The sequence below is a fragment of the Lissotriton helveticus genome, chromosome 5_1 (genome assembly GCF_964261635.1).
Source record: "Lissotriton helveticus chromosome 5_1, aLisHel1.1, whole genome shotgun sequence".
In the NCBI taxonomy this organism is placed as follows: domain Eukaryota; kingdom Metazoa; phylum Chordata; class Amphibia; order Caudata; family Salamandridae; genus Lissotriton; species Lissotriton helveticus.
In genome coordinates this window covers 359,873,172-359,887,460 of record NC_136065.1, presented here as the reverse complement: position 1 = coordinate 359,887,460, position 14,289 = coordinate 359,873,172, and the positions used below count along the sequence as shown (strand labels likewise).

Here is a 14,289-nt window from a genome sequence, read left to right as displayed (position 1 = left end):
AGACGAGCGCAACGAGACGCACGGCTCACCCAACTCGAAACAAGCATTTGCGATGCAGTGGGTCTCGCATTTACGTGAGTTTCAGCTTTTGGAATTGTAAATGACAATGCCTTTTATTTATGTTTGGGTTTTTAAAACATAAATAAAAGGCATTGTCTTTTACAATGCCAATAGCTTAAACTTGCGTAAATGTGCAAACTATTGCATTGCAAATGCTTGTTGTTTTTCCCCATGGAAATTAAGGACCTCCCTCCTCCTCGACACCATTTATTTCCACTTTCTAACACTGAGCCTATTTTCCCTTCACCCATTGCTTTTTGTGTACTATTTCATTTCCACTTTGACTGTGACTCTTTTCCTCTGGTCCTTCATTTCCAGTATCGATAGATCGTGAAAATAGACTATTCTACATGTTTTTTTGTTTCCACTTTATCTTTTTTTCTAGTCTAGTTTTATTTATTTATTTATTGTTAAAATCCCTCTTATTTTATGAGTTGTAAGAAGTTTTTAAAGTTTTTTTTATATATATTCGATCAAAAAAATAGATTTTTCTCATATTGGCAATTATTTAAAATAGAGATTCACTAGCCTGGGCTAATCAAAATGGTGTGCTCCATTCTAGAAATTCATTAAAATTAAGTAGTACCTCATGTACCTGCATGTTGGGGCATTCCTAAGATGTGTCTCGTACCTAGACCCCAAATTATTATTGTTAGATGAGGGAATCTGGAGCTTCCCTTTCTGGTCTGTAAAACGTCATCATTCCTTTTGAGGCTGTAATCATGTTCTTTTCGTTCCCTATTTAGCTGTGAACTCTTGCTCTGTCAGCAATGGAGGTTGTGAACATGACTGTGTCCAGCTCACATCTGCCCACTACCAGTGCCGGTGTCGGCAGAACTACCAACTACGGGGTGATGGCAAGCACTGCGATCGTAAGTAGTCACAGAAGTTTCCTGTCCATTTGGCTCTTTGCTACTTCTTGCTTGTTTATTATGTTGTTTTATGTTATGAGACATTTTGCTTTCAAACTGTATCTATGATTCCAAGTGCTCTGGGTAAGCAGAGTTCAATGTAGCCTTAGAGGCCACCATAGCAGGCTCAAAGGAGCGGGCCTTTAATGGCCGATCGAGCGTACTACGGAGGGCTCTAAGCCTATTAGAGGTCAGATGTTCTAATTTGTAAAACATATACCTCATGGAGCTCGAGAGGAGTTGAAATCCCCTTGGGCTCCGTGAGGCCTTTGTTCACAGCTTTTGCTGTGAACAAACATTGGAATGTTGATGATCTGGGCTACTACTGGCCATTAGTAGCCCAGAACACTCCGTTGTTTTCAATGGAGCACTCAACATTCCAGTGTTCTAATACAAATAATAGCCTTTGGATGAATGGTCGCATTAGTGTTTAATTTAAGCTGGTGGTTGCAGGTGGGCTCCACAGCCACTAATTTTGAGGCCCACTATTATATTTTTCTTAACAGACTCTTTACTAAAGACAGAGAGAAAAACAGAAAAAGGAGAAAGAAGGCAAAGATAGAGATGGAAAAAACTGTGGAAAAAGTGTGAAAGCACCTATTAAAAAGAATCTGCAAGAGAGAGCAAAAGAGGCAGGGAGGGATAGTGATGGAGCAATAGGCATGAGGTGCAATCAAGACTGCAGAGCCTCTGTATGTGACACTCTGACCTTTAACAGTATCTGCCACCGGCTTCTGAGCAAATCTTTGGGCCCGGTACTTTTTCTTTTACAAATGAATTACTGGATTGCAGCAGCAAAAAAAGGCAAGCTCAAAAGCATAGACATCATTTGAGGGTAGTGAGCGGTCTCAGCTGTGACTTCTAGCTTGCTCCCTTCTACTCCTGGTACTTCATTTGTGACCCCTGGCTTTAGAGGATGCAAACGTTGTGCCCCCCTCTGAGGCAAGGGTCACAAAGGAAGTGCTGGGGGTTGCAGGGAGCAAGCTAGAGATCACAGCTGTGACCCCTGACTTTCTGCAGATGACGTCCATGTAAACCAACCGGGTTTAACCAGAGATATCGGCCTCAACCAGGGCCGGACTGGCTGATACGGACACCGGGCAATTCCCCGGTGCGCCACTAGGGTGGGGGGCCGGTTTTGGGCCCCTGGGGGCCGTTTTTATTACAGCTGCAAAATCGGCCCTGTAACAAAATTGGCCTAAAACAGGCCTCGGCAAAGAGCTCGGTCACACCCCCAACCCCCCCTCTCCCGGGGGCCGGTCGAGCACTTTGCCAGGGCCGGTTTGGTTCCCAGTCCGTCCCTGGCCTCTACAGGAGGATAGCAGGACTCCACTGATATGTGGGACTAGAGAGGTGCACTGGGGAGATAGGTCAGGTACATATCAAGCAGAGACCGGACCCAGACTGGATATGCAGGGACAGGGTGAGGAGAATAGTTTGTAGAAAAAAAGGGCAAGAGGAAAGAACCAACAAGTAGGAAATCGGCAGGATTCGTGGGTAGGACACACCAGGAAATTCCCCCAGGTAAGAGGAAAGAATATTTTTGGGCAAGGGAGAAAGGCGAGGGTGAGGAATGAGAGTCAACAGTTAAAACAAAGAAATGAGAGAGTAGTTGTGTGGGAACTAGTTAAAGTGGAAAGATAGGGCATGGAGGAAATGGTACAGGGAAATATGGGAAAAGGATGGCGAGCGGGGAATTGGTATGGGATAGCTGATTATCTGGTGAGGGAAAACTGGTGAGTGATTAGCAGCGTTGTTGTTCATTGCCTTTATTTGGCTTATTTCAGTTAAAAAACTACTGCTGCAGCAGAAAAGAGCAAATAAAGTACCCAAAATGAACCTCTTTGATTGGCTCACTGCACACACACCAGAAGAATTATACAGTGGTTGAATCAGTGCTTCGTTCTCAATTCACCCCCTTTTCTGAATCGTTTTTGGCCACTATAGGTGTGGCAGGGTATACTCAGACATGAGTCCCTTTCTCACTGCTCCATCAGGATTCAAGCAAGCCGGGCCGAAGAGGCTGAAATGCCAGAAACCGGTCCCCGGTAGCTTGTCTCCTTTCTGGTGAAGAATTGGCTTGGAAGTTTGGTCTGCCCTGTTCCCATGATGCACTGGGCCAGGGACAGACTAATTTGCATATAGCCAGGTTCTGAGCTGGGATGGGGCAGTGAGATAAATAACGGTGATGGATCAAGCCCTGATCTTTGGACTGGGTAAGAGTGGTCTGCTTAATTCAGACACTCTGTTCATCACCACCCCCTTTTCTGAATCGTTTTTGGCCACTATAGGTGTGGCAGGGTATACTCAGACATGAGTCCCTTTCTCACTGCTCCATCAGGATTCAAGCAAGCCGGGCCGAAGAGGCTGAAATGCCAGAAACCGGTCCCCGGTAGCTTGTCTCCTTTCTGGTGAAGAATTGGCTTGGTAGTTTGGTCTGCCCTGTTCCCATGATGCACTGGGCCAGGGACAGACTAATTTGCATATAGCCAGGTTCTGAGCTGGGATGGGGCAGTGAGATAAATAACGGTGATGGATCAAGCCCTGATCTTTGGACTGGGTAAGAGTGGTCTGCTTAATTCAGACACTCTGTTCATCACCACCCCCTTTTCTGAATCGTTTTTGGCCACTATAGGTGTGGCAGGGTATACTCAGACATGAGTCCCTTTCTCACTGCTCCATCAGGATTCAAGCAAGCCGGGCCGAAGAGGCTGAAATGCCAGAAACCGGTCCCCTGTAGCTTGTCTCCTTTCTGGTGAAGAATTGGCTTGGTAGTTTGGTCTGCCCTGTTCCCATGATGCACTGGGCCAGGGACAGACTAATTTGCATATAGCCAGGTTCTGAGCTGGGATGGGGCAGTGAGATAAATAACGGTGATGGATCAAGCCCTGATCTTTGGACTGGGTAAGAGTGGTCTGCTTAATTCAGACACTCTGTTCATCACCACCCCCTTTTCTGAATCGTTTTTGGCCACTATAGGTGTGGCAGGGTATACTCAGACATGAGTCCCTTTCTCACTGCTCCATCAGGATTCAAGCAAGCCGGGCCGAAGAGGCTGAAATGCCAGAAACCGGTCCCCGGTAGCTTGTCTCCTTTCTGGTGAAGAATTGGCTTGGTAGTTTGGTCTGCCCTGTTCCCATGATGCACTGGGCCAGGGACAGACTAATTTGCATATAGCCAGGTTCTGAGCTGGGATGGGGCAGTGAGATAAATAACGGTGATGTATCAAGCCCTGATCTTTGGACTGGGTAAGAGTGGTCTGCTTAATTCAGACTCTCTGTTCATCACCACCCCCTTTTCTGAATCGTTTTTGGCCACTATAGGTGTGGCAGGGTATACTCAGACATGAGTCCCTTTCTCACTGCTCCATCAGGATTCAAGCAAGCCGGGCCGAAGAGGCTGAAATGCCAGAAACCGGTCCCCGGTAGCTTGTCTCCTTTCTGGTGAAGAATTGGCTTGGTAGTTTGGTCTGCCCTGTTCCCATGATGCACTGGGCCAGGGACAGACTAATTTGCATATAGACAGGTTCTGAGCTGGGATGGGGCAGTGAGATAAATAACGGTGATGGATCAAGCCCTGATCTTTGGACTGGGTAAGAGTGGGCTGCTTAATTCAGACACTCTGTTCATCACCACCCCCTTTTCTGAATCGTTTTTGGCCACTATAGGTGTGGCAGGGTATACTCAGACATGAGTCCCTTTCTCACTGCTCCATCAGGATTCAAGCAAGCCGGGCCGAAGAGGCTGAAATGACAGAAACCCGTCCCCGGTAGCTTGTCTCCTTTCTGGTGAAGAATTGGCTTGGTAGTTTGGTCTGCCCTGTTCCCATGATGCACTGGGCCAGGGACAGACTAATTTGCATATAGCCAGGTTCTGAGCTGGGATGGGGCAGTGAGATAAATAACGGTGATGGATCAAGCCCTGATCTTTGGACTGGGTAAGAGTGGTCTGCTTAATTCAGACACTCTGTTCATCACCACCCCCTTTTCTGAATCGTTTTTGGCCACTATAGGTGTGGCAGGGTATACTCAGACATGAGTCCCTTTCTCACTGCTCCATCAGGATTCAAGCAAGCCGGGCCGAAGAGGCTGAAATGCCAGAAACCGGTCCCCGGTAGCTTGTCTCCTTTCTGGTGAAGAATTGGCTTGGTAGTTTGGTCTGCCCTGTTCCCATGATGCACTGGGCCAGGGACAGACTAATTTGCATATAGCCAGGTTCTGAGCTGGGATGGGGCAGTGAGATAAATAACGGTGATGGATCAAGCCCTGATCTTTGGACTGGGTAAGAGTGGTCTGCTTAATTCAGACACTCTGTTCATCACCACCCCCTTTTCTGAATCGTTTTTGGCCACTATAGGTGTGGCAGGGTATACTCAGACATGAGTCCCTTTCTCACTGCTCCATCAGGATTCAAGCAAGCCGGGCCGAAGAGGCTGAAATGCCAGAAACCGGTCCCCGGGAGCTTGTCTCCTTTCTGGTGAAGAATTGGCTTGGTAGTTTGGTCTGCCCTGTTCCCATGATGCACTGGGCCAGGGACAGACTAATTTGCATATAGCCAGGTTCTGAGCTGGGATGGGGCAGTGAGATAAATAACGGTGATGGATCAAGCCCTGATCTTTGGACTGGGTAAGAGTGGTCTGCTTAATTCAGACACTCTGTTCATCACCACCCCCTTTTCTGAATCGTTTTTGGCCACTATAGGTGTGGCAGGGTATACTCAGACATAAGTCCCTTTCTCACTGCTCCATCAGGATTCAAGCAAGCCGGGCCGAAGAGGCTGAAATGCCAGAAACCGGTCCCCGGTAGCTTGTCTCCTTTCTGGTGAAGAATTGGCTTGGTAGTTTGGTCTGCCCTGTTCCCATGATGCACTGGGCCAGGGACAGACTAATTTGCATATAGCCAGGTTCTGAGCTGGGATGGGGCAGTGAGATAAATAACGGTGATGGATCAAGCCCTGATCTTTGGACTGGGTAAGAGTGGTCTGCTTAATTCAGACACTCTGTTCATCACCACCCCCTTTTCTGAATCGTTTTTGGCCACTATAGGTGTGGCAGGGTATACTCAGACATGAGTCCCTTTCTCACTGCTCCATCAGGATTCAAGCAAGCCGGGCCGAAGAGGCTGAAATGCCAGAAACCGGTCCCCGGTAGCTTGTCTCCTTTCTGGTGAAGAATTGGCTTGGTAGTTTGGTCTGCCCTGTTCCCATGATGCACTGGGCCAGGGACAGACTAATTTGCATATAGCCAGGTTCTGAGCTGGGATGGGGCAGTGAGATAAATAACGGTGATGGATCAAGCCCTGATCTTTGGACTGGGTAAGAGTGGTCTGCTTAATTCAGACACTCTGTTCATCACCACCCCCTTTTCTGAATCGTTCTCAATTCAGACAAGGCGATTGGCTCACTCCATTATTATTTTCTGAATGTTACAACGTGACTGGCTCATTGTAGGTATAATGATGGTGTTAGGAAGCAAAACTGGTTGTTTTGGTTAGTAAGGACATCCTTAGCAGCAGTTTGCAATGTTTAACCAGATTTGAGAACTATTATATATAACAGACAGTTCATACTTGGAACATTTTTGGTGCTGATGCACACAGCGGTTTGGTGGTTTTGGTGCGTAACCACAGTAGTTGGTGAGAGTCACGTGGGCTGACAAATAACTACAAATTTGCAGTTTTCATAATAAATACCACCCTTCTAAACTCTTTTCAAAAAAGCAAATAAGAATACAAGGCAGAACATTTTTTTTATTTTTTACGTAATGTGGGTGGCCTATAGGAAAGAAGCCTAAAAGTGGACTATAATTTCTAGGGTTATGGCCCAATGGCTGGGAGTTTCCGGTTATATGAAATGTAAATAACATGTGTGCCTTTCAAAGATTTGACACAACAAAAACTCAGAATGCCACCAATCATAAAATGTTTTCACCGTTGGTTGAGAACAAAAGTGCCGTCTGGTAAAATCATCATTTTGGCCCAAAATACATATTGAAAGGAGACCGGTTGGGAGGCCTGGAATGTCGATCTTCCCTCCCAACCATGCCCCCAGGAGGCAGGCCGCCTCTGGCCGTGCGCGTGCTATTTGCTTCTAACCATCATTCGGGCCCCTCGAGGGCAGTAGCTCATCCGGGCCTGCCTCGCGCTCTGTAGAAAGGAAGTGAAAAATGCACCTCCCGCCGAGTGGGATTTAGTCCTAGCCTCTATTTTCATAACCTGCGAGAGCCTGAATAAATGACTGCATTGCTAATGTGAATAAATGACTGCATTACTAATGACTTCAGCAGCGCGTCCGATGACAAAGGGGATTTTGGAGGTTGAAGGCCAAGTACAAACAGCAATTAACACTGTGTGAAATGACTTCCTCTTGGCAGTGAAAGAGCTACCATACACGTGAACCTATAATGAGACTTTCTGTCCTCCGAGTGATAAAAAAAGTTCCTTTTAATAAATGTATTAAGCGGGGACTATTGTCTAATTATAAAGACTAAGGGGTCTATTACAATGGCGTCCGACAGAATCTCCCGCCTGCCTCCCATTTACCCCCATTTATGATCGCAGGGGGTACCGCGGCGGACGGGGAGACCGTCCGCCGCTTTTCCGTCCGGTCGACCAGTCGTCCGAGCGGAAAAGGGTTGAATATGGTGGCGGTGTTATCGTAATAATCGTAATCATACGCTCTTGTATAGCGCCTTATCACCGTAAGGTCTCAAGGCGCTTGCTTTGGGAACCCGTCCTGGTCTTTCCCTGCGAGTTTACCCCTACTGGGCATCCCCAAGGTGAAGACCAGGCATCCCATCGCGGTGGGGCCGTAGTGGAGATTAAGCAAGCTATTGCCCAGAGTTGCAGAGTGTGAACCCACAATTCAAGTAGGCACCGAGGCGAGAATTATCGAGTCCGTGGACATTATGAGCTCAAGACCCTGCCGCGTTTGGAATTGAACCCTGGTCCCGGGTCTGATCTCTGCATCCGGGTCTGCCTCCTCTAACCGGTGAGTCACACTTCTCCATGCTAGACAACGCCATCCATATTACAATGGCTGCGGGAACCAGCCTTTCCGTGGTGGAAAGACATGCGTTTTTACAGTTGGGGGCCCGTTGCAGGCCCCCAGGATGTTGGGGGGCACATGGGGGGTACCTATGGTACCCCCTGCATTTGCATGCACGACCTGGCACGTGCCACGTTGTGCATGCAAATGCACTGATGCCTTTTTTGCATCGCGGCGGGTGCTGCTGACAGCACCGCCCGCGCAATGCAAAAAATGCGGAATGCGCTCTTCAGTGTGAGTGACAATGCGGGGCCCGGCGGAAAGGTAGGTTTTAATAAAAAAAAAAAAATTAGGATTCCTCCTCCCCTCGAGACCCCCCCTCCCCACGCCATGATCCCCCCCGCCCACCACACGCGAGCCATGCTGGCCGCTACTGTAAGATACACATGTATGCTATTTATTCTTACACTTTTGAGTACGCTTACTATTTGTACCATTCAACATTAATGGACCTGATTCACGAACTGCATTTGGTGTATGCTTTGTAGTAGTACAATAGTACTACAAAACGAACTTCTAAATGCTATTCACAAACTGCACTAGTAGTAAGTCCAGTACCACACATGGCCAACCACTGGTACTGCAACACCTTCCAATGGAAGTCAGGACTTAAAATAAAACCACATAGTAATTACGGTTAAATTAACTTTAATGGCTTTAAATAGTTAAAAATAGAAATAAATGTATTTTAATGTTAGAAAATATCTAAAAAAATGCATATTCATTAATTAATCATAAGATATTAAACCTGCCTTTTTCAAATTAAATATTAATGTAATGTTTTTTGTTTATGAAAAATTAAATTCAATTACGTTTAATTAATTCTATATATTACTTTTAATAATTATTAAGTCATAATAAAGCATGTGTTTTTCTTTAGGTGGGGATTTAATACTTGATCTAAATTTCTGGAAAATAACGTTATTTTAATTGAATTTACTTTAATTGATTAAAGAATGAACTTAATAGTTCTGTGCCATTCTTTCTTCTTTTCTACATTTAAAAGAATACAAAATAATATTAATTAATATTTAGCATTAAATATTTTAAATATTTGTTTGAGTTAAATAAACTTTCCAAAATTATCCTAGACTTTACCAGAAGGAGACTCAAAGTAAGGGTGGAGATTGCTGTATGGTAAAGTATAGGGAAAATGTTACCTTTTATTTAACTGACAACATTATTGTATATATTGTTATGTTCCATATTTATGTAATATAATTTTATATATTTATTTTTAATGTAGAACAAAGCACAACATACTACATCACTATTATCATTATTTTAAAAATATTTTTAATGAATTGTTTTTTAATTAAGTTAAACATATTTTACTTGAATTAAAAAATATGCCACCTGAAGTAACAAAATACATATTTACATATTACATTTAAATAATCACAAAAAATGATGTATAGAATTAATAAAATGCATGTAATTATATTTTAATAATCAAAAAAAGTTCCATTAATGCTTACATCAAAAAAGACATTTAAAAATCTTTCATAATTAAGTAATGCATATGTTTTATTTTAAATGCTAACATTACATTTATGTATATTTTTAACTATTTAAAATAATTTAATTTAACAAAATTTCCCATGTAGGTTTATTTAGAATCCCTACTTCCATTATTTTCTGTGGGAGAGTGTTGTAGAACCAGTGGTTAACCATTTGTGGTGTTGGACTTACTACTGCTTTTTTTTCTCATTTTTTTGCAGTACTTTAGAAGTGCCTTTCGTGAATAGCATTTTGTAGTATGTTTTGCACTACTATTGTAGTACTACCAAAAGTACTACAAAATGCAGTTTGTGAATCAGGCCCTACAAGTTCAAAGTTACTCAAAAGTGTACAAAAAGGTAGGTGGAGCCAATTTTCTGAGTTTAAGTTAGTACTACCAAAATTGAGCAGTATCAAGTCCAGCTCCACATGTGGCCATCCAGTGGCACTGCAACAACCTCAGACAGAAAATTATTAAGGTAGGGAATTAAGAGTACCCTATAGAAAACAACATTAAAGTAAATACATTTACTTCAGCTTTTTAAATATATTTCTCAAATTAATGTATTGTTAAATAAGTTAAACACAGTTAAAAACGAAATATCATCTTATGATAAAATATTTTAATAGCCTTTTCTTAAATAAAAATAAATATAACAATTAAACAAAAAATTATGTTATGTTAAATTATTTCTTTGCATACTGTTTTGCAATTATATTAATATATGCAGAATAAATAAATAGCAACATTTTACTTTGGGTGGTATACGTTTGAAAATAACATTTTCAAAAAGAATGAGTAGTTGAATACATTTAAATTAATTAAATGTTTAATTAGAAATTAATTTAATAGTGCAGTAGCATTTTGTATTTTGTTCTACATTTAAAATAAATATGCTAAATTAACTTTAATGTTTAACATAAAAATATTTTGGCTAATTAGTTTCATGTGTGGTGGTACATTTCCCTACACCTTACAATAAGTAGATCTTTGCCTGGTGGCAAATATGTTTTTTAATACATGTTTAACATTACATTACATTTATGTATACTTTTAAATAGTTTAAATAATTAGATTTCATTTAATATTATTTCCTATGGTGTTTTATTTTAAGTACCTACCCCCATTTTTAGGTCTCGGACAGACTGCGCATATGCTGTCTTTTTGAGGCATTTTGTTTGCACACAGTGGGCTTACAGCCTGTCCATAGCATTATCATTGGTTTGCTTCAGCATCACTCTAATTTCCTTCATTCTGGTTTGTGAAGGCATGCCTGTGTCATGTCCTATCCTTGTCTTTGGCCCTCTCCTGGAGCATGGACCTAGTACTTGTGTCCATCCTCTGCCTCCGTTTTTAGAGCTACTTTTTCTCTGTGTTCAAGCACTCTAAGGGAGAGCTTGTGTTTTCACTTCGTCTCCCATATATCAATGCCACTAGTGCAGGCTGAATTTTACAGACAGCCCCACGCCCTGTCCCTTTTGCAAATCAAGGTATATTTCCTCTGCTGTCCTAACACACCAGCATTACAGGCTACACACTCTTTCCCAAGCATCCCAGCCATAAAATACCTGGACTATTACCCCATGACCCCTGAAGCTCGAGTTTGCTACAATTGAGCACCTGCTCTGTTGCCCGTTTTCACTGCAGCGTGTTAGCGCATTAAACATGGAGCTATCACCCACCTCAAACACCACTTCTTAGCCAAAGTCCGCAGACATTGCTCTCTGCCGTGCCAATCTGCTGTACATCAGGAAATGTAGTCGTGCAGAGCCCAGAATTTGAGCATCTGCAATCCCTGCATGTTGTCCAGCTAAGACCACATCTCCCAAAAGCACACTGGGACCAGACTCTCTACTGCAGCACAGCCTTCGTTGGTGGGACACAGGAGCAGGTGTCTCAATGAGAAAATAATTGTCGCTGCTCTTTTGTTAGTGTGTCTTCCCTCCCCTCCTACAGACTGGTCTCTTCTCCACTGAGGGGCAGATGTTTGTAATATGAAATTGGAAAGGCATATCCTCTCCTTCTCCCCATGTGCTGTCCAGTAGGCGATTCCTTTTGCTTCGCTGTACATTGTCACCTACCTAGCATTTTTCCTTTCTCTAGGAGGAGGATACTTGTGGGCATCACAAAGTCCCCTTTGTCATGTTCCATCTGCTCTCCATTAGCGATGCATTGTAACAAGGACAGCGGCAGGGCCCCAATGCAAGTAGCAACAAAATGTGCACCTATTTCCTGCTTTAGCAGTAAAAACAGCTACAATTGATGTGTAATGTGTCCCTCAAACTCCATTGCTTCAGTGCCACTGGGCTTGTTTGCATTTTGCAGTTTTGCAGTGTTGCAGTTTACGAACTTTACCCGAAGGTATCTGAGTGCTTTATATGAGCACCAGTTACATTACACAAGCCCACATTAATTTGTAGTTCTCGGCTTTAGTCACGGCTAGACAGCACATGCGCTATCTCTTCGAGACATTTTGTTTACACTCAGTGGGCGTACAGCCATCCATAGCTTTATCATTGGTTTGCTTCAGCGCAACTCTCATTTCCTCTATTCCGGGTTGTGAAGGCATGCCTATGATGCTGCTATACAACATTGCTTAAAACATTAACATTGCCAATGCTAATAGCCCTCACATTGCGAAAGCTATTGGCTATTCCAATGCTTGTTTTGTACGGGAGGGTGTTGCAGTACCAGTGGTAATGTCATGGTATGTTAAATGTTCTTCTAAAGCGCTCAAATACCAAAAAGGCATTTTGGCGCTGGCTGAGATAAGAAGAAACAAAGAGACCCTGTATATAGCAATTAGCAAGAAGAGAAAAGCCATGTCTTCAAGGCTTTCCTAAAAGCCAAAATGTTAGACATGGCTTTGATATACATGGGAAGGGCATTCCAGGTTTTCGATGCTCCAGGCACAAAGCTTCTGCCATCCCAGTTCACACACTTGAATCTGGGGACTACTACCAGTTTGGCGGAGGCTGAGTGTAGCGACCTGCCTGGTATATATCAGGTAAAACTCATCCTCAATAAATCAGGTCTTTGCTCATGTAGTACTTTGTACACAATACGCAGTTTTTTTAAAGTGATCATCTGCCTAACAGGGAGCCAATGGAGTTTCTTGACAAATTTGGAAATTAACTTGGGAATTTTGTAAAGCACAAGGGTTTTAGCGTTCTGCAGCTTAGTAAGAACATGCTCTGCGCATTCAAAAACAGCCTGTTACAGTAATCGATCTTTGACAGAACCAGCGAAGTGACCACCGTTTTCTGCAGCTGAGCCGGAATAAAGGGAAGGATCTTCTTAATCATCTTAAGAGTAAAGAAGGTGGCAATGTAGTACAGTTGATCATTTAGGAGAACTCCCGGATTCTTTGAAGATCTGATAAGAGAAGAAAGTGAATCTAGTTCATATGGCCACCATTCAGGAGACCAAAAGGAAAGCTCGGCCCCAAACAGAAACACCCCCATCCTTCCAGAGGTTGTGGTTTCATGTGTGGTGCTGGACATACTCCTGCTCTGAGCTGCTCTGAGCTGAAGTACATTCACTTCTATTTTGGGTCCTTTTTTATCTGTATTTTCTTTAGAAATGCAGCTTAGGAATTACTCTTTTATGGAGGGTGCATGTCCCTCTGTACAGCTCTCCAAAGCCATCCCAAAACTCCTCCTTACTGCACCATAAAGCCTCTACATTTAGCAGTAAGTTTGTCCCTTTTTCCAGCCACTCCCCTGGCCCCCCGCTCATTTAATACTAAGGGTCCGATTATGATCTCATCCGGAAAGTATTCCTACCGAATCGGCCCCAGAATGCTTTCCAGACGACTCTGATCGGGCGAGTCCAAATGTGCGATTTGGATGTATCCGGATGCTTCCAGATACAATTCAGTCGGACTCCCATTGACTTTAATTGGAACCTGTGTTCCGAAGGAGAACACAGGCTCCCATTGAAGGAAGGGGTGGCTGGGGAAAACCTTGCACCCTGTGGTAGGCACCCCATGGTGCTTGCCACACTGTGCCCGACCAGGGGCCCGATTCGGAGGGCCCCTGGTGATGGGGGGCCTACTACAGGCTCCCAAAGACAGATTCCAGCAGCCCATTAATTCCGGAGAAACCGAATCGGAACGGCTGTCCGAATCGGTCATCGTTATCGCTCGCTCAGAGTCCATAGAGCTGTACGATTAGGTTCTGAAAGACTTGACCTTTCCAAATGCCTTTCGGAACCAATTCGACCAGCCCTCCCGGTTTCTGGGCATCGTAACCAGTTGTTCATAACTCTGTACGATTCAGTCGGCAACAAGGGTTACGAATCGGATTCGGGTTTGCCGAATCCGTTTCGGAGCCCTTCTGAACAAGATCGTAATCCGCCCCTAAGTAGTAAACTTAAATTTTTTAGGATCTCCCCTTAGAAAAGATGGACGAGGTGATGGTGGAGATTCACACTTGTAGGTTTGTTAATTGCATTTTCTAGTAAATAACAAGTGCTACTATATTGCTACTTTATTCACTGCAAAATGTAGGTTGTGAATCGGGCCCTTTATGAATAAAAAACACAAACATTATTTAAGCCTTTTTTGTACCAGAGTGCTTTTCATACTGCTTATGTTTTTTGTTATTTACAATTTAAACACTCCTTCTGTTCTAATCCCATATTTATTCTATGTGTGTCTTTCTTTAATGAAGAAAAAGTATTTTTCTATGTTTACTGGGGCATGTGTGCACAATTGTAAATAAAATAGTGAACTTCCAACAGAAGTGAAATAATGACTTTGTACAAATGAAAT

At 43.4% G+C, this 14,289-nt stretch overlaps 1 protein-coding gene across 1 annotated transcript in view; it reads left to right on the top strand.

The window, feature by feature from the left end:
- Positions 1 to 14,289, top strand: part of LOC144754551 (uncharacterized) — a 484,785-nt gene that overhangs the window by 191,555 nt on the left and 278,941 nt on the right. The window contains exon 3 of the mRNA XM_078642483.1: positions 807 to 932. Coding sequence (XP_078498609.1) covers positions 807 to 932 — 126 coding nt within the window. The remainder of the gene's footprint in view (positions 1 to 806; positions 933 to 14,289) is intronic.